A 20,862-nucleotide genomic window follows, 5' to 3' on the forward strand; every position below is an offset into this window, starting at 1 on the left:
TGACCTGCAAGCCCTCCAGCGACCTGGGGTCAAGGCCTGAGCTGCAGAAGCCAGGGAAGGAAGGGGAGAAGCTAGCATGGGCCCTGGAGACAGGGGGAGAGATGATTTCCCCACTGGGGAGTGGTGGGCTGTGTCAAGACCAACATTGGGAGGCCAGGCTGGAGGAGCACAAAGAACTGCCTGGAGGCTTCACAGAGAAACAGCTAGAATCTGACTCCTTCCAGGAAAGATGAGTGAAGAAACCACGATGAGTGATTGAAGAGACAGGAAGAATAAAGGATGATGCAGGACAAGGCAGGGGAGGGGTGGGCATGTCTTGGAGCCGTGAGCCGTCAAGTCTGGAGTCCAACCATGGGTTGGGGTGGGAGCTCCCCCCTGCAGATCAGAGGGAACTTGAAGCCAAGGGGGGCCCAAGCCCAGGTTGGTGAGTGGCATCACCTGGTGGCCAGTTCGGGCATGGCACCCCAGACACCCAAGGGACTCAGCCTTGCAGGGCTCAGCCGGTGCCCCTCCCGGAGGGCACCTTCATCATCTCCCTCAGCACCCCACCTACCCCCCATTTAAAGAGCACTATTGTTATTTCATAGGGTGATACACGCAGTTTTCGCTTTTACGTAAGAGGAGAATAAAAGCATCCTGCAGTTTGCTGTTACTGACTTGTCCCAGACTTACTGGTTCTCCACCTGGAAGCAGGAAAAGTCACCCAGGAGCATAAAAAATCTCGCCCTCGGGCCCCAGCCCAGATGCTGGAGTTGATTAGTCTGGGCTGGCCTGGGCATTGAGACTTTTTTTTTTCTTCAAATCCTTAACATGCAGGCAGGGCCGAGGACCTGGGTTCCAGGTGCTCGCTCTGCAAAGACAGATCGCTTCAGGATAAACCTCCAGACCCCCTTTCCATTTGTATTTGCTGCTAAGCTGTTCCTTATGCATAAATGGGGTCTGCAAGGAGCCCAGACGTCTCTAGCCCTCCCAGCCCTCTGCAGATGAGACACAAACCCCAAGTCCAGGGACTTTCAGGGCTGAGCTCTCAACCCCCTTGGCTGCCAAGAGCTGGGGGGCCTTGTACACAGCATTCACCTCTGTGGGCCTCAGTTCCTCCTTCTGTGATCTGGAAGAGAACAGTGGCTCTGAGTTTTTCTGAGGTCACTGGTCCTTTTGAGAATGATGTGAGCAATGGGTCCTCTCCCAGAAGCATTCCTGTGAGGTGACCACGGTGTCCATGACTACCGATGGCTCTGGGGCTCTAGCCCGACAGCTGGGCTGGATTAGCCCCTTAAGTCCTCACCTCGACCCCATAAGCTAAGTCCTTTGATTAAGTCCTTTTACACATGGGGAAACTGAGGCACAGGGGGTTAAATAATTTGTCCGAGGTCACACAGCCGGTAAATGGTGGAGCCAGATTTGGACCCAAGCATGCTGACCCCAGGCTTGCATTCCAAACCACTCAGCTGCCGGTTCTCACATGCTGACCCCAGGCGTCTGACTCTGGAATTAATAAGCAAGTTTTACGATGAGGCTGGGAACTCCATGCCGTCTGTGCACTAAGGGTGATTCACCAATGACTTCTGGGTGTTACAGATCAGGAAACACAATTGGGGAATGGACAGGACAAGCTCTGCCATGGACTTTTTGTGGCCTTGGACAAGTGATCTTGCCTTTCTAGCCTCAGTTTCCCCCCTGAGAAGAAGACAGAACTGGCCCCTATCTTGTAGACAGGTTGGAGGAGCACTTGAGATTGGAAAACGCATAGTAGGTGTTCATTAAAGAGGCTCACATGGATACACACAAGAACAATCTCAGGGCATTCACCCACCTAAATTTTCTGCCCCTAGTGTGGGCAAGGGAAATAAACTGGGAAGAAGACAAGAAAAGCCACTGAGAGCTGGGGACGGTGCCTCTGTAGCACCTGTGAGCCCCCGAGGAGGAAGTACCACAGGAACCAGGGGGGCCGGGCATGGGGGCTTGCGCCTGGAATCTCAGCACTGTGGGAGGCCAAGGCAGGCAGATCGCTTGAGCCCAGGAGTTTGAGACCAACCTGGGCAACATGATGAAACCCCATCTCTACAGAAAATACAAAAATTAGCTGGGCATGGTGGTCTAGGCTTGTGGTCCCAGCTACTAGGGAGGCTGAGAGGTGGGACGATCGCTGGAGTCCGGGAGGTGGAGGCTGCCGTGAGCCATGATCACGCCACTGCACTCCAGCCTGGATGACAGAAACCCTGTCTCAAAAACAAACAAAAACATAGAAACCAGGAAACCAGCCCCAGCTCCTGACATCATCAGAGTGATGCCACGCCCTGACATCACCCCTCCAGGTGGTGCATGCTCTTTTTTTTTTATTTTTATTTTTTTCAATTCTCTGATGCTGATTCAGAAAATAAAAATGTTGAGGTCCAGGTGGGCTGTGCCTGGAACGAGGAAGGTGAGGGAAGTCCTCTGTCTCAAAGGCCTCTTCGGAGGACGCTCTGGTCTTGCCAGGTTTACAGCTCCTCCCTGTCAATATCAAGTCAGGGCCCCAACTCTGTCTTGCTCATCCACCCGGCTTCCACTTTTTTTTTCTTTCAAAAGACAAACAGAGAAGTTTCATTTTCTTTTTCTCCTGAAACCTAATCTGGCCGGCCTGGCTAGGCGTCTATTTCCGGGCTGTAAGCAGCTGACACCTGCCCGGTGGAAGCTGGCATCCCTTCCCTTGTGGGTTCAGAGCTGCAAGAAGTACCAGGCTCGGTCACTTGAGAAGCCCCAGACTCGACCTAGCCCACCCTCTCAAGGCCACAGTGCAGAAGCCTGCACCACCTGCCAAGTCTCTCCGGCTCCTTGCAGCTGCCGTCAGCATGGCCCAGGCTCCTGCTGACCCGGACAGAGAAGGTACGGTACTTCTTCCTTCCAAGGACCAGCGGTAGCTCCTGGGATGAGATTTCCATTTCTCTTTCTTCCTGTTTTGCTTGGTCCAGATCATGATGACAATAGCAGTATCCTAAAGAATAGTAGACCAGCTGGGCGTGGTGGCTCACGCCTGTAATCCCAGCACTTTGGGAGGCGAGGTAGGTGGACTGTTTGAGCTCAGGAGTCTGACACTAGCCTGGCCAACATGGCGAAACCCCATCTCTACTAAAAATACAAAAATTAACCGGGCATGGTGGCGCATGCCTGTGATCCCAGCTACTCGAGAGGCTGAGGCTGGAGAATCGCTTGAACCCGGGAGGCGGAGGTTGTAGTGAGCTGAGATGGCGCCATTGCACCCCAGCCTGGGTGACTGAGTGAGATTCCGTCTCAGAAAAAAAAAAAAATAGAAAGGGACAGCATAGCCATCCTCCTTCGACAGCTGACTATGCCCCAGGCACCTCGAAACATGCTTTCCAAGCATTTCCTGATGGCCTGCAGGGACAAGTGCCATGTCATTCCCATTTTATAGATAACTGAGGCCCTGAGAGGTGAAATGACACTCCCGGGGCAGCACAGCTGGCGAGCGCTGGTGCTAGCGTCTGAACACCCACGTCACAGTCATATCGAGAACAAAGTGGTTTGCTTTGATGAGATACGTGTGTGCCTTTGTTCCCCCTTGTTGCATTCTTTCCTCAACTAACACTTCATTCATTCTATTCCTAGAAGAGTTGCAATGAAAGCCAATAGTGTATCGAGTAATTGCTGTTCTCTAGGGTCTCCACTAAGCGCTGTAGACTGTAGGTGAAGTGTGGTTTTGCGGTCTGGGGGATGGGTTTGTTTTGTTTTTAATCCTCACCACAATCTTTGAAGTAGTTATTATTGTCTCCATTTCACAGAAGGGGAACCTGAAGCCGGGAGGAGGTCACATAGCTAGTAGTTGGCAGGGCTGGGAGCTCAACCCAGGAAATCAGCCAGCAGAATTTTAAAAAACCAACCCAGACTGTGCCCCTAGAGGGCTAATATCAGGGTGTGGCCCAGGAGCCGGGCTGGCCACCGAGTTCCTGTGGTGCTTCCTGTTCCGGGACTCACGGGTGCTGACAGAGGTTCCGGACTCAGCCCTCGCTGGCTTTTCTTGTCTTCCTCCCCAGTTGATTTTCCTTTTGTGACCAAATTGTTGCCTATACCTGCTCCATTTTACAATTTCCCATTTTCAGACACAGTAGCCTGGGACTCAGCGGTCGAGGCCAGCCCAGGGCCCGTGCTTGTCCTGCATCCACGCCTCTGACCCCATCTCCTCTGGGGTCCGTGGAGCCAAGGCACTGGCTCCCTAGGGTCAGCCTTCCAGAATCAAAACTCTGCGGCAGGGCGCAGTGGCTCACACCTATAATCCCAGCACTTTGGGAGGCCGAGTTGTGGGGATCACCCAAGGTCAGGAGTTCAACACCAGCCTGGCCAACAAGGGGAAACCCTGTCTCTACTAAAAATACAAAAATCAGCTGGGTGTAGTGGCACGTGCCTGTAATCCCAGCTATTTGAGAGGCTGAGGCAAGAGAATTGCTTGAACCCAGGAGGTGGATGTTGCAGTGAGCCGAGATCACACCACTGCAGCCTCAGCCTGGGCAACAAGAACAAAACTCCATCTCAAAAAAAAAAAAAAAAAAAAAAAACAACTCTGCGAGACAAGGCGAAGCCAGGTGTGAAGTCAGGCACATGGGGGTGCTGCTGGCTGCTGGTGGGGGAGTTCAGTGGGTGCAGGAGTGGGGATTCCCAGGTCTTCTCATTGCTCTTCACCTGCACACGGCAAGCCTGTCAGCTTTGTAACCATCAGGGCGAGGCACAAACTGATTCTTCCCTCCCCTACAAGTGCTGTGACCAAGGAACCCTGGGCAAACCTGGAGAATCCTCTGAACAGGAAAGAAAGCCCAGATGATAAAGGACTGAGTCACTGTCCTGGAAGGGGAACTCAGGTCTTTCCAAGAAGCGCTCTCCAACGCACTGCCCTTGGGTTCCTTGAAGCAGAAGCTTCCTGGTGACAGGTGGGGCCCCCGCCCACAGTGGCTCTCCCAGGCTGCTGGCTGCCAGGCGCTGCCCATACCCTGTGTCTGCCCCAGCCTCATCTCCAGGCAGGGCAGCTGGCTTTGATTTTTTAATTATTGTGTGAGCTAATGGCTTTGATTTTTAAGAGCTGCCTCAGGAGGAGCAGGGGTCATTTGGAGAATTCCTCCTTGAATCTCTTGGGGTCCTGCTTAGTCCTCATTAAACTCAGTCCAGGAAACAGCAGCACATGCCAAATGGCCAAGGAGAAGCTGCCCGGGCCCTGCCCGGGGTCTACTGGGTAAACATCTGTCCCTAGAGACAGACACTCACTCATTCAGTCCTTTTTTTTTTTTTCCCCCCAGAGATGGGGTCTTGCCCAGGCTGGAGTGCAGTGGTGCATTCATAGCTCACTAGCTGCAACCTCCTAGATTCAAGCAATCCTCCCATTTTAGCCTCTTGAGCATCTGGGACTACAGGCACGTGCCATCGTACCTACCTGATTTTTTTCTTTTTTTTGTAGAGATGGGGGTCTCACTATGTTGTCCAGGCTGGTCTAGAACTCCTGGCCTCTAGGGGTCCTCCCATCTCAGCCTCCTGACATGCTAGGATTACAAGTGTGAGCCACCACTCCTGGTCCCATTCATTCATTCATTCACTCAGTCACTCATACATTCAACTGCCATTTCCTGAGCACCTACTCTGTGCCCAGCACTGTGCTAAATGCTGAAGGTACAACAGTGAGCCATGCAAGCACAGCGGGGGACACTAGCGGACGTTCTGCAGGGGACCCACACACAAGCAGTATCCCAGCCACTCTGGGACACAGGAACAGGCTCTCCCAAGGAAGTGGGGCATCTGAGGAGGCCTGGAGGTTGAGTAGACATCATACAGGTTGGGGCGTGAGGGAAGGGTGTTCCTGGCAGCAGGAACGGTGTGCACAAAGGGGCTGGGGTGAGTGGGGCTGAAGGGAGCACAGACAGGCCAGCACTTGGAGGGAAGTTGGGGGCAGGTGCAGGCCAAGCTGGGTGGTTGGCAGAGCCAGATCTGGAGGGTACCCGGCTGGAGCTGGTGGGCCAACGAGAAGCCTATCACTGCACCTAGGAGATGGTGAAGAGGAAGGGGGTGGTGCCGGCAGAAAAGAGAGGAGTGGGGGGATTCCAGAGAATCCAGGAATGGCATTTCCAGGGCTCCATGACTGGGCACTGGGGGAAAGGTCTGTTTCTGATGTCTGGTTGGTCTCTGGCTTGGATGGATATGGCGCCATGGATGGATGGTGAGCCGACAGGAAGGGATTCCCAGGGAGGATGGCGATGGGCATCAGGTACACCCAGGCAGGCGTCCCAGGCAGAACTTGCCTTTGTGCTTCCAGGTCCCCCTGCCTCCCTCTGGCTCCGTCCTTCTGCCCTCTACTCCCCTCTGCCCTGAGGACACCTGAGAGCTGAGGAAACCCACTGCCCTCTGAAACCCACACCCGGGGAGAGCACAGGCAAGGCGGCACCTCCTCTGGCCACCAGGCTGCCCAGCCAAGGCCGTTTCTGATCAGCCTGCATGCCTCTCTCTGGGCAGGGGCAGCTGCCCTGCTCTTAGGGGGCATCTGCTGCGGTCCTTGCCCTTTCCTCTGCCCTGGACCCCTCTCAAAAAGGGGCCTATGTGCCTCCTGGAGCCTTCAGCCTGGGCTCAACTGTGGGGACCCGGCAGACTCAGTTCCTCTCTCTGTCCCCCGCTCGCTCCCCCAGGCCACCTTGAACAGAGGATCCTGCAGGTGCTGACAGAGGCTGGCTCCCCGGTGAAACTTGCCCAGCTGGTGAAGGAATGCCAAGCGCCCAAGAGGGAGCTCAACCAAGTGCTCTACCGAATGAAAAAGCAGCTGAAAGTCTCCCTCACAGCCCCTGCCACCTGGTGCTTGGGCGGGACTGATCCTGAAGGCGAGGGTCCTGCAGAGCTGGCCTTGCGCAGCCCTGGTAACTGCCACCCCGGGGAGGCGGGTCTGACCCAGCAGGGAGCATCCTGGCAATGGACAAGCACAGATTTGAGCCTGGGTTTGAATCTGAGCTCTGCCACCTGGGAGCTCACGGGTTTCCTCTCTGTGCCTTGGTTTCTTTTTCTGGTTGATGGAGCTCACAGCAGGGCTGCTTGGTGGGGGTTGCTGAGAGGAGGCCCTGTGTCAGGCTAAGCCCAGCCCTGCATACAGGAAGTACTAGGCAGAACACTAACAATTATAATAGAAAATCATCATGATGGAAACAGCAATGACGCGATGGTCCTAATCACAGAACACATGCAGTCCCACCAGCCTCCCTTTTCTAGCTTTACAGCCCACAGCCAGAAAGAGCTGCCATTTATCATGCACTTAAGCTGGGCACTGTTTTGGGGTTCACCCAGCCCTCACACAACCCCAGGAGGCAAAGGAGGCTGAGCCCCAGAGAAGTTAATCAGCAGGAAACCGCAGCTGCCAGGGTGCAGGCAGGATTTGAAGTCAAGTGTGTTTAACTCTGGAGTCTGAGTTTGCAATTACCAGCATTGCCACTCACCCCTAGGGAGCTGCCCACCTTTGTGGGTGGGGGCCTGGTGCGGTCTCCTGTCCCCAACCCCTCTGACCCATCTTTCTTTCTCCAGCCAAGAGGACCCAGCAATATTCAGCTACAATTCCAGAGGCCCCTGGCCCTCAGTTCAGCCAACAACGGGGTAAGTCGTTGCATGTCCCTTCAGCTCCCGGGACACAGGATCCCAATCCCCAGGAACCCCAGGCCCTCCTTGAGGGTACAAGATCTCACCAGCGTTCAGGCGCCCTGTCCCACCCACCAGGTGGCTCCCACACAGTATTCAGAGCCAAGACCCAGCCCTCACAGTGGGAGAATCTGAGTGGCTGAGCAGTGATTTCTCCAGTCAGACAATAGCTGACCCTCACCATGCACCCGCCATGTGCCAGGCCCAGTGCAGAGCACTCTGTGCACATCCCCCACCCTCAGAGCACCTCTGCGGTGCGTCATTATGACCCCGTTATCGTGACACCCATTTTACAGATGAGGAAACCAGGCCTCGAGGGGCCGGGTCCAGGGCCACACAGCTAGGAAGCGGTGGGGCAGATGCAAACCCCAGGATTCCTCCCTAACCACCTGGCCATCCTGCCTCCTAGAGGAAGACATCTACAGGTTTCTCAAAGACAATGGTCCCCAGAGGGCCCTGGTCATCGCCCAGGCACTGGGAATGAGGACAGCAAAAGATGTGAACCGAGACTTGTACAGGATGAAGAGCAGGCACCTTCTGGACGTGGATGAGCAGTCCAAAGCATGGACGATTTACCGCCCAGGTAGGTGCCTGGCTGCCTGCACCTGGGCTGCAGAGGGAAACCATGACACTAGCGCTTGGTCTTTGCTGGGTGCTCTGCTGAGCAGCTCACCAGAAACTGCTAGAAGCTTCTGGGGTTCCTACTGACAATTCACTGCAAGGGCTTCCAGGAGGAAGGGGTGTGCTGGCAGGATTAACCAGGGATGGCTTTTTGGAGGCATAGCCCAAGGGCTACAGTTGCAGAAGGCCAGTAAATGGGATGGAGGTGGCCCATTCCCAGTGTTCTCAGCTCTGGGGTGCAGGGATCAGTCTGAGTTTGGGAATAGTTTTCTTTGAGCACTTTGCCCAAGTTGGGTTTAAAAGTTGGCAGAAGAGAAGGCAAGACTAGTTCGGACCCCTACCGGGTGGAGCCCCAGGGTCAGCTTCCCCATGAGATCCAGCAGGCACAGAGGGCCAAGATCCGATAGGTGCATGGCACTCTTAGGGGTCCTTGAAAATGTTTTAATTTTAATTTCATTTAAAATCAGAAGAATGAATACTATAATAATAATGAATATCTAAAAATGGGCCAGGCACGGTCACTCACGCCTGTAATCCTAGCACTTTGGGAGGCTGAGGCAGGCAGATCACCTCAGGTCAGGAGTGACCAGTCTGGCCAACATGGCGAAACCCTTCTCTACTAAAAATACAAAAATTAGCCAGGTGTGGTGGCGGGTGCCTGTAATCCCAGCTACTCGGGAGGCTGAGGTAAGAGAATAGCTTGAACCTAGGAGGCAGAGGTTGCACTGAGCTGAGATTGCGCCATTGCACTCCAGCCTGGGCAACAAAAGCGAAACTCTGTCTCAAAAAAAAAAAAAAAACAAATAAATAAATAAAATTAAATTTAAAAATCCAGTCTGGGTTATCCTTGCCCTACAATGTAATTTAAATATTTGTGTATAGGGGAAGGGCCCACAAAGGCACAGGAGCCGAGACCCCAGAGGGTGCTGATGGGCCCCACACAGTCTGGGCAGGTGCCTGCCTCGACCCCGGCGGGGCTGACTCTCCTACTCACGACGGGTGCCCGAGGGGGTCTCAGCATCCTAGGGCTGCCGTGAGAAAGGAATAACGCGTGACAGCCAAAACACTAGTGACAAATTCAAATATTTAAAATGTCATGAGAGCCCAACACAACCGATCTGGCCCGATGGGCTGCTGTCTCTCAGCCACTACTCAAGGGAGAAGGGCAATGGTGCAGGTGCTCGGGGGTCTGGGCTGTGGCTGTCCCCCAGGGATAGCAGTGTGGGGCCCCTGCGGTCCTCCCAGCCAGCAATCATGGCGGCCCAGCCATGGGGCAGCAAAGGACACAGGTAGGGTGACTCACAGTGGCTATTTTCAAGCAAGGCTCCCTCTGAGGTACCTGTGGTGTCTGTTAAACACCCAGCTCTGGCCTCCCACTTGGCCCTACTGACTCAGAACACCCAGGGTATTTTAACAAGCTCCCCAGGAGAATTTGGTGCTGCCGACTGGCATTGGGAACCCCTGACCCATAGAGAGGGGCGAAGGGATAGAGTTGAATATCATTTTGCAGAAGATTCTGGAAGAAGAGCAGAGTTGGTCTCAATTATTCACCAGCACAATCCAATCAACATGATCTGCCAGAATGGACCGAATAGCCGGATTTCCATTGCAAACTCCAAAGCCATCCAGATTGGACATGGGAACATCATTACAAGACAGACAGTCTCCAGGGAGGACGGTGAGTCACCCGAGAGAGCCCGGGGAGGGGACCTCAGTGGGGGGCCACCTGATCCACTGGGTGGGGGCAAAGGGTAGGGATGGGGAGTGGGGGGATTCAGCCCTCCAAGGGGAAAGGGTTGCTTCCAGATCCCCACAGTCCACCTTTATGGCCGTCCTGAGAATGAGGACACCCGGATCAAAGCTCTCCTGATTTCCCTGTACTCTGATACCTTCTACTTCATTTTTAAATTTAATTTAATTTTTATTTTTCTAATAAAATTTTAAAATTAAGATGGGGTATCTCTGTGTTGCACCTGACCTTATGCCTCATTTTCAATGGGGTCCGGTGTTTTTCATGAGAAACAACTCAATTTCCTCTCCCTCCGTGGAATGCTACAGGGGAGGTTATTGTAGTACGGTATTTGTTCTGAGACACGCTACTTTCCCCCACATTTTAACAGGCTGGAAACTGGGGTGCATCTCACCACCTGTGGCATCCTAGTTTGGATGAAATGCGGTGTTGCACTTAGAGCACTTACCCTGTGCCGGGCACTGTGGCAAGAGGGGACAGAGCCACGTGTCAGCCCAGCCTTGTCACCTGTGAGTGACAGCATCAGCCCCAAAGTCAGGACACTCCTTGTAACCTTGGGAGAACCTTTCCCCACTGTCAGCCTCAGTTTCCCCAGTTGTGAAATGAGGAACTTTGTTCTAGAATCTAGATCATGGTTTCCCTAGCTTTAATTCTCTGAGCCCCACCTTCCTGATTCTGGCCATACCCATGTCTGATTATTTAATTAATGTTGTTGAGTAGTGCACCTTTTTAAAAAGTTATTTTAAAACAATTTTATAGTATTATTTTAAGTGAAAACCATGAAAATCACCATAAAAATAAATGTTGTCCCTGGCAGTTAAAACACTGCGGGAGGCTCTGAGCCTTCGGTGTTAGCACTGAAGGAGACTTTGTCCTCAGGAGGTGGGAAGGCTCGGGAGTGACTGGGAATCAGAACGAGGAGCTCATTGTTTGGGTTTGTGAGTGTCCCTGCAATACCCAGTACCAGCCCCGGTCCTGAGAACCCAGGGAGCCCCAAAATGAGCTATTCCGCCAGGTCCTCTTGCTCTCTAAGCCGGAGCCTGAAGTCTTCGGCCCCCAGTTCGATGGTGTCTAGGAAGAATTCAGAGGACAGGAATGTGTGTGGTGGTGAGGGGAGGGAAGAAGCCTGCAGTAATCTCCAGTCAGGCTGTGCCACTGTTCCCTGCCAGGTTCCACCAGTCCCTGCCACCTCCCTTCAATGGCACCAGGTGATTCCTCAACTTGGAGGATCCCGGTTAATCCCTGGGGCCCCCAGGACATCCACATGGAGCGGTCCATACTCAAACGGGTGCAGCTGGGACACAGCAATGAGATGAGGCTTCACGGCGTCCCGTCCGAGGGCCCTGCCCACAGCCCTCCTGGCAGCCCCCCAGGTAACTGGCATCTAGAGGCCAGACCCAACCCTGCCACCCCGTGGGTCCTCACTGGAAGGAACTGGAGCCAGAATCTTTGTGGGGAGAGAAGCATGATGGGAAATTCCTTTCCTTCCACAGGGCGGCTGAACCAGAGTAGAGCAGGTGGGGCTTTTAAAGCTAGCACTCTAGGCTGGGCACGGGGGCTCACACCTGAAATCTTAGCACTTTGGGAAGCCAAAGTGGGTGGATCACCTGAGGTCAGGAGTTCGAGACCAACCTGACCAATATGGTGAAACCCTGTCTCTACCAAAAATACACACACAAAAAATTAACTGGGCATGGTGGCATGTGCCTGTAGTCCTAGCCACTCGGAAGGCTGAGGTAGGAGAACTGCTTGAACCTGGGAGGCAGAGGTTGCAGTAAACGGAGATCGCACCACTGCACTCCAGTCTGGGTGACAGAGTGAGACTCCATCTCAATAAATAAAATAAAGCTAGCACTCTGGATCCCCTTCCCCTACGACTGACTGCAGGAAACCTCAGTTTCCTCATTTGTAAAATGGACAGAGAAGCAGAGGCTGAGCCAGCTGGAGCAGGGTGGTGGTTTGAGACTGCAATGGTGTTTAGGGAGGATGGAAGACAGGTGCCCTACTAGGTGCTGTGGCTGCAGTGACCAGGGGGCCCCGGGCAGAGGCCTCCCCCGCACTGGGAATGCAGAGATGGGCTGGGGGAGAAGAACCAGCAGAGAAGCCAGAGAGGGAGGAGGAAAGCAGAGGCCCTGGGAAAGGTGTCTCCAGAGAGAGGCCAGGCTGGCGGGGCCAAGGAAGCATCTGTGGGGTTCAGGGACAGGGGTCGTGGTAACATTGCGGGGGTGGTTTCTGGGAACCAGGGAGCAGAAGGGGTCTGGGGAGTGGTGGAGGTGAGACTCAGTGTGGATGATTCTTCAGAAGTTTGGGTAGGAAAGGGCAGAGCCAGATGGCAGGGGCTGGGGCCAGGCTGGGACCCCCCATAAGATTTCAACCAAAAGTAGGGGCCAGTGTTCCAGTGCAGTGGGAAGCAGGAAGCAGAGGAGAGAGGAGCTGAATCCCAGAGGAAGACACTGACGTCCAGATCAGCTGGGCGGGATCAGTGGGGCAGACCCACTGCGGGATCAGTGGGGCAGAAAGACGCTTCCCAGACAGCGCAACAGCACGAGTGGAGGTGTGGCGGGCGGAGGTGTGGCGGGCGCGGGTGTGGCCGGCAGGCACAGGCTGTGCGCCTGGGATGGTGTGGGCCACTGGTGGGAGGTCTGGGGAGGAGGGTGAGCCAGGCTGGGGGTCAGGGTTCCCGGCCACTGTCCAGCTGCTCCTGGCTCCAGGCCTCTCTCCCTTTGACCCACAGTCTCTGCCACTGCTGCCGGCCCAGAAGCTTCGTTTGAAGCAAGAATGCCCAGTCCAGGAACTCACCCCGAGGGGGACGCCGCCCAGAGAATCCACATGAAATCGTGCTTTCTCAAGGATGCCACCATCGGCAACAGCAACAAAATGTCTATCAGCCCAGGGATGGCTGGCCCAGGAGGAGTCGCAGGGTCTGGAGAAGGGGAGCCAGGGGAGGACGCAGGTGAGCTTGGGGGGCAGAGTGGACCCCTGTGTGTTCTCTCTCTCTCCCCACCTTCCACTCATTCATTCATTCATTCTCATCGATCGTTCGCTAATCTCTGGTTTCCCGGGGTCTGGAGGCAGCGCCCACCCATAGCGAGAAGCAGCAGCTCTGGAGTCACAGCTTCGAGGCTCCGTCCTCCTAGTGGAGGGACCCACCCAAGTCACTTCACCCAGGAGCCTCTGTCTCCTTAACTGTCAAGTGGGATGGCAAGAATAGCCTGAAGCAACTCCTACAGTGGTTGCAAGACTGGGGTAAAATCTGAAGGCGGAGCTCAGCCCTGCACCAGCCCTGCCAGCATTCAGGAGATAGGAGTGTTATTGTCTCATCATTGTTGTCATGATTGTTTTGGGCCCAAGAGAGGTGCTGGGTTGCCATGCAAATGAGGTTCTGCATCAGGGCACAGACTGACCTGCCACAGTGGAGATGCCACATGTGGCGGCCCCGCCTACTTGAAGCCCAAGTCTCATGTCCGGGCGAGGGTAGCAGATCAGGGTTTCTTTTACCTCTGTGCTGAGTCGTCCCTTGGGCTCCGTCCTCGTCTGTGGGGTTGAACTTAGCACCAGCAAGCAGAGGGGCAAGAGAGGGTACAGAGAGCAGCTGTTGTCTTTGACCAAGCCCACCCACTGCATGTGTGCTGTTCTGAGGGCCCGCACTTAGCCACGGGGGGTCTGGGAAGTGCCGCCTGTGTCAAGGCAGTCTAAGCCCAGCAGAGACTCAGGGGAGGGGGCTCCACTGCCAACAGGAAGAGGGGAGAGGGGAAACCAGTGCGGTTCACCGTCCCAGCCACAGTTCGGTCCCTGGAAGCTGCACAGGCTGGTTGCAGAGCCTGAGGATCCCAACTCTGCAGAAGGGAGCTCGGGGCCTTGGGCGGGGGCAGCTGGAGAGTCGGGCAGGCCCACGCAAGGTGGGGAGGGCCAGGGCGGGTGTACTTGGTGGGTGGAACCGTGCGGACAATGGCCTGGAGGTGAGGACATGACGGTGTGGGAACCCACAGGGGTTGTGACCTGAGTGTGGAGAGCAGAGCCAGGGCCTGGCTCCAGGCTGCAGCTGATGCTAAGGCAATTGGGAGCCACGGCGGCCCTTGAGCAGGAGAGGGGCAGGATGAGATTTTTGCCTCCCATGTGAAGAAAGAATTAGAAGGAGGATTTCCGCTCCTACCCTTTTGGGATCTGGAATAAGGGATCACACCCAATCCCACCAGTGGGGAGAACATGTGGATTCATGGAATCTGGAGGATTGGCCGGCATCTACCCTCCAGTGCCTGAAGGCCCAGGGCATGCATGTCCTGGAAGTCCAGAGGGCCTCCTCACCCCAAGGGCCGTGTCCCTGCTGTCCCAGCATACTGAGGACACCCTGGCCCCATGTGTCTTCAAACTCTCCCTCCAGGACCCCTAGGAGCCCCATGCACATGTGACACCTGTGGAATGGGGACCGGGAGCGCATTCCTCAGGACCCAGGCCATGAGCATCTGGGAGCACGGACTCCCTTCCAGCAGCAAAGGGTGTCTCTGAAACCTCCAAGGCCACTGGGAACCCCTAGGAGGGCATGTGCCACCAGCCCTCCATCCCCCATCCGGCTTAGGACCCCACAGCATGGGCCATCTGCAGAGCCCTGGGGGTCTCAAGCCAGACCGTTGAAGACTCCTCTTTCTGGAAAGAACACAGCTCTGTGTTTTTAAAAAATGGCCACACTTCTGGGCATGGTGGCTCACGCCTATAATCCCAGCACTTTGGGAGGCCAAGGCGGGTGGATCACAAGGTCAGGAGATCAAGACCATCCTGGCTAACACGGTGAAACCCCGTCTCTACTAAAAAATACAAAAAATTAGCCAGCCATGGTGGTGGGCACCTGTAGTCCCAGCTACTTGGGAGGCTGAGGCAGGAGAATGGCGTGAACCTGGGAGGCGGAGCTTGCAGTGAGCCAAGATCACGCCACTGCACTCCAGCCTGGGTGACAGAACGAGACTCTGTCTCAAAAAAAAAAAAAAAAAATGGCCACACTCCCAGATTTGTCCTGCAACATCCTGACATTCTTCCCTGAGGTTCCAGCAGAGGAGCCAATGACATCTTTGCCTCTTGCCCTGACCCGCCCACCTCTCTTTGTCCCCAAGAGACATCGATAGGCATAGCTCAGAGATATTATGGGTGAGACCACCCCAATAAAGCAAGTCATGCACATTTTTGATTTCCCAGTGCATATACAAGTCATATTCACACGATGCTCTAGTCTATTAGGTGTGCAATCACGTTATATCTAAAAAACGATATACATACCTTAATTTTAAAATACTTTATTGCTAAAAATGCTAACCATCACCTGTCTTCTGCCAGTCATCATCTCTATGCTGGTAGAGGTCTTGCCTAGATGTTGATGGCTGCTGACTGATCAGGGTGGCAGTTGCTGAAGGTGGAGGCAGCTGTGGCAATTTCTTAAAATAAAGCAACAATGAAGTTCGCTGCAGCAATGGATTCTTCTTTCATGAAAGCTTTCTCTGTAGCATGCAATGCTGTTTGATGGCATTTTACTCATACTAGAACTTCTTTCAAAAACGCAACCAAGACTCCCCAACCCTGCTGCTGTTTTACCAACTAGGTTTACATAACAGTCTAAATCCTTTGTTGTCGTTTCAACAATGTTTGCAGTACCTTCACCAGGAATAGCTCCCATCTCAAGAAACCACTTTCTTTGCTCATCCGTAAGAAGCAACTCATCTGTTCAAGCTTTCTCATGAGATTGTAGCAATTCAGTCCCATCTTCATATTCCACTCCTAATTCGAGTTTTCCTGCTATTTCCACCACATCTGCAGTTGCTGCCGTCACTGAAGTCTTAAACCCCTCAAAGTCGTTCATGAAAGTTGGAATCAACTTCTTCCAGACTCCTGTGAATGTTGATAGTTTGACCTCCTCCCATGAATCACAAATGTTCTTAATGGCATGTAGATTGGTGATCTTTTCCAGAAGATTTTCAACTTACTTTGCCCAGATCCATCTGAGGAATCACTCTGCATTGCACTTATGCCCTTATAAAATGTATTTATTGAAGAATAAGAAGTGAATGTTGAAGTTACTCCTTCATCCATGGGCTGCAGAATGGATGCCGTGCTAGCAGGCATGAAAACAATGTTAATCTTTTTTACATCTCCATCAGAGCCCTTGGATGAACATGTGCATTGTCAACGAGCAGAAAAAGAAAACAAAAACAAAAACAAAAAACATTTTTTTTCTGGCCCGCAACCCAGGATCCTGAACACCCAGCTACTGTGGTATGGACAATGAGCAGTAAAATGTTCAAAGGAATTTTTTTCTTCTAAGCAGTAAGTCTCAATGCTAGGCTTAAAATATTCGGTAAACCATGCTATAAACAGGTGCTGTCATCTAGCTTTGTTGCTTCATTCATAGAACACAGGCAGAGTCGATTTAGCATCATTCTTAAGGGCCCTAGAATTTCCAAAATGGTAATTGAGGAGAGGCTTCAGCTGAAAGTCACCAGCTACATTAGTCTCCAACAAGAAAGCCCGTCCCCTTTGAAGCTTTGAAGCCAGGCATTGACATCTCCTTTCGAGCTATGAAAGTTCTAGATGACATCTTTTTTCAATAGAAGGCTGTTTCATCTACATTGAGAACCTGCTTCTCGTGTAGTCACGCTCGTCAATGATCTTGGCTAGAGCTTCCGGGTAACCTGCTGCAGCAGCTTCTCCATCAGCACTTGCTGCTTCACCTTGCACTTGCATGTTATGGGGACGGCTTCTTTCCTTAAACCTCATGAACCAACCTCTGCTCACTTCCAACTTTTCTTCTGCAGCTTCCTCACCTCTCTCAGCCTTTAGAATTGAATAGAGCAAGGGCCTTGCCCTAGACGAGGCTTAGGCTTAAGAGACTGTTGTAGCTGGCTCGATCCTCTATCCAGACCACTAAAACTTTCTCCACACTAGCCACAAGGCTGGTTCACTTTCTCATCACTCATGTGTTTGCTGAAGTAGCACTTTTAATATCCTTCAAGACCTTTTCCTTTGTCTTCACAATTTGGCTAACTTTTGACCTAGCTTTCAACTTGTCTTAGCTTTGGACATGCCTCCCTCACCAAGCTTAATCATTTCTCACTTTTGATTTAAAGTGAGAGACGTGCAACTCTTCCTTTCACTTTAGCACATAGAGTCCATTTGGGGTTATTTATTTATTTTTATTTTTTTTGAGATGGAGTTTTGCTCTTGTTGTCTAGGCTGGAGTGCAATGGCACAATCTAGGCTCACTGCAACCTCCACCTCCCAGGTTCAAGGGATTCTTTTGCCTCAGCCTCCTGGGTAGCTGTGATTACAGACCTGCACCACCACGCCTGGCTAACTTTGTATTTTTAGTAGAGACGGGGTTTCTCCATGTAAGTCAGGCTGGTCTCGAACTTCCAACCTCAGGTGATCCGCCCGCCTCAGCCTCCCAAAGTGTTGGGATTCCAGGCGTGACCCATGGTGCCCAGCCCATTGTAGGGTTATGAATTTTCCTAATTTCAATATTGTTGCGTCTCAAGGAATAGGGAGGCCTGAGGAGAGGGAGAGAGAGGAGGAGAAGGCTGATCAGTGACAGGTCAGAACACATAGATTTATTAATTAACTTCATCATCTTATACAGGTGATATTTGTGGCACCCCAAAGCAAAGCAATTATAACAGCAACATCAAAGATCACTGGTCACAGATCACCATAACACATATAATCAAAATGAAAAAGTGTGAAATATTGTGAGGATTACCAAAACGTGACGCAGAGACAGGAAGTGAGCATATGCTGCTGGAAAAATTGACACTGATAGACGCGCTTCACGCAGGGTGCCACAAACCTTCAACTCGTGAAAAATAAATGCAATATCTATGAAGTGTAATAAACCAAAGTACAATAAGGTAAAGTGCGATAAAATGAGTCTGCCTGTCACTTCCTCCTTGAGTGGCGGGCGGGACCTTATCCTGAGATGTGTAAGGCCTGGAATGGTTTTTTGTTTTGTTTTGTTTGAGGAAATTGCTAACCAGAGACTGTCAGTGTCAGAGCACATAGAGCCGTCTTTTGGGGTCCCTGGGGGGACTGGGAGAGCCCTGGGATGGGGGCTTTCTGGTGTTATTTCTGCTCCTCCATCTCACTGCTGTGAAACTAGGACAGGACTGGCTACATGATCTGGGGGCCCAGTGCAAAGTGAAAAGGTGGGGCTCCCTGTTCAAGACTTAGTACAAATCTCAAGACAGTACAACAAAGGCTCAAGCTGAGCTCGAAATCCTTCCAAGAGTGGGTCCCTGTGGAAATGCCCAGGCCACGTGCCCACGAAGCTCACCCCCCATCTTCTCTTCCCCAGGTCCTCGTCCGGCAGACACACAATCCAGAAGTCACTTTCCTCGAGACATTGGTCAGCCCGTCACTCACAGCCACTCGAAGCTCACCTCCAAGCTGGAAGCTATGACTCTTGGAAACAGGAGTCACAAAGCTGCAGAAGGCAGCCACTATGTGGATGAAGCCTCACGCGAGGGGAGTTGGCGGGGTGGTGGGATTTAGTGCACAGCCTCACGTGGGGCTTGGACACAGGCTGGGAGTGGGCGCATGCTAAGGAAACTAGCCTGCTGCTCTCTGCATTCCTTAGCGTCTTGTTCGACGTGCTTGCTTGCAGACATAACCTGCATGCGTCAGTTTTGGGGGGATGGACCTGGCATGGGGATGGGTTCAGGCCAGGTCTTTTGATGGCCAGGAGCAGATGACAGGGAGTTGCCTTGGGGAACCTTTGGTGTGCCGAGAGGAGGTGGGTAGATGGGAGTGGGGCTCGGTCTCCCAGGCCCAGGGGACTCTCTCCACTCTTTCCTGGGCTCGGGGCATCTGCCTGGAGTTATCCTCCATCATGGCTACCTGCTGTGGTTTGAATGTTGGAGTCCCAACAAAATTCATAACAAAACATAATCCCAGCTGGGGGCAGTGGCTCACGCCTGTAATCCCAGCACTTTGGGAGGCCGAGGGGGGCGGATCAGGAGGTCAGGAGATCAAGACCAGCCTTACCAACATGGTGAAACCCCGGCTCTACTAAAAAAAATACAAAAAATTAGCCGGGCGTTGTGGCGGGCGCCTGTAGTCCCAGCTACTCCGGAGGCTGAGGCAGGAGAATGGCATGAACGCGGGAGGCGGAGCTTGCAGTGAGCGGAGATTGCGCCACTGCACTCCAGCCTGGGCGACAGAGAGAGACTCTGTCTCAAAAAAATAAATAAATAAATAATAAACAAACCATAATCCCCAGTGCAGTGGTATGAAGAGGTGGGGCCTTTTGGAGGGGATGGAGTCAGGAGGGCGAGTGGGATTAGCGCTCCCATGAAAGGGCTTGAGGGAGTCTGTTAGTCCCACTTGCCTGTCGGCCATGTAAGGATGCAGTAACAAAGTGCCATCGTTAAAGCCGAGACCAACCCCTCATCAGACGCTGACTCTGCTGGCACCTTGATCTTGGCCTTCCCAGACCCCAAAACTGTAAGCAATAAATTCCTGTTGTTTATAAATTACCCAGGGTGAGGCATTTTATTATAGCAGCCTGAGCCAACTGCAACACTGCCCCACTCTCCTCTCACTTGGGATCTGACTTCCTCAAGGCCCATCGTGGCCACCTGACCTCCTTATCACCCGACCTTTCTAGAATCTTCTCTCCTCAGCCTTGATCTCTCAGGATTTTTTAGCTGGACTCCCAAAGAGAAAATTCTTTCCCACCCTGACCCTGGGTCGCCAGGCCCTGGTGGAAGTCATTGGCTGACCCATGGGTCAGGTGACCTCTTCTGGCCAATCAGCAGAGAGTGCTTGTGGATTAGCCCATTTTCACGCTGCTGATAAAGATATACCCAAGACGGGGTAATTTATAGGGAAAAAGAAGTTTAATGGACTCACAATTCCACGTGGCTGGGGAGGCCTCACAATCACTGTGGAAGGCGAAAGGCACGTCTTACATGGCAGCAGGCAAGAGAGAGAATGAGAGCCACGGGAAAGTGGCTTCCCTTATCAAGCCATCAGATCTCATAAGACTTACTTCACTACCACGAGAACAGTATGGGGGAAACCATCCCCATGATTCAATTATCTCCTGCTGGGTCCCTCCCACAACACAAGGGAATTATGGGAGCTACAGTTCAAATGAGATTTGGGCGAGGACACAGCCAAACCGTGTCAGCTTGTTATTTACCAGACCCGACCACCCCGCTAGGGGCTAAGTTCCCGTAGAAAGGTTATGGGCTCTGCAACATTTCGTGAACCACGGGGTGGGGTGGGTAGTGGAGGGATTTGGTGGGGCATGGTGGGAGGAAGATGGAGAGGGATAGAGGGAGGTGGTGATCAGCTGGGCAGGGCGATTGTGGAACAAGGACTGTGTCCTTCCTTCAATGTGCACATAGGCACACACATGCACACACACGTGTACACACACACATGCACACACACAGGCACTCTGCTGCCCCCAACTCCAATGCCACACCCAGTCCTCAAGTAGGCGTTTGTCACACTCCACTGTGTCTCCTTCACTGGCCTTGGCATCTGACACCCAAAAGCTGATGCCCCCTGGGGCTAATGTCTACCTTGGTGGGGAGAGGCTGGCTCATCACAGGGCCTCAGTAAAAACAGTTATTGAACAAATTCATATCTCCTTGCCCAGCTCAACTGGGAGGATCTTTAGGGCAGATGCTTTGACATATTAGTCAGAACCTAGACTGATATATAGAACTTACAGTTCATCCCTTAAAGGGGATTCGTAAGACATTGTTTGAGCTCCTAGATCCAGTCATTCCTGAAGCAGACAGAACCTATCCTAGCACTTACCCATTAGAAGAACTGAGATGTCCCCTTAGTGCTGAAGC

At 52.8% G+C, this 20,862-nt stretch overlaps 1 protein-coding gene across 3 annotated transcripts; it reads left to right on the top strand.

The window, feature by feature from the left end:
- The first annotated feature begins 2,685 nt into the window (after positions 1-2,685).
- Positions 2,686-19,261, top strand: ZBP1 (Z-DNA binding protein 1). 3 transcript variants are annotated; one of them, XM_032142305.2, is made up of 8 exons: positions 2,686-2,865; positions 6,657-6,881; positions 7,537-7,605; positions 8,057-8,230; positions 9,779-9,946; positions 11,188-11,391; positions 12,753-12,971; positions 18,348-19,261. In XM_032142305.2, the coding sequence occupies exons 1-8, from the start codon at positions 2,832-2,834 to the stop codon at positions 18,542-18,544; spliced, it is 1,290 nt and encodes a 429-aa protein (XP_031998196.1). In that variant the 5' UTR covers positions 2,686-2,831; the 3' UTR covers positions 18,545-19,261. The 3 variants fall into 3 exon arrangements, with proteins under 3 accessions (XP_031998196.1, XP_031998197.1, XP_031998199.1); XM_032142306.1 differs by having other exon boundaries at positions 9,782-9,946; XM_032142308.2 differs by lacking the exon at positions 6,657-6,881.
- Positions 19,262-20,862: the final 1,601 nt, after the last annotated feature.

This window comes from Hylobates moloch, unplaced genomic scaffold, assembly GCF_009828535.3.
Source record: "Hylobates moloch isolate HMO894 unplaced genomic scaffold, HMol_V3 SCAFFOLD_21, whole genome shotgun sequence".
NCBI lineage: Eukaryota > Metazoa > Chordata > Mammalia > Primates > Hylobatidae > Hylobates > Hylobates moloch.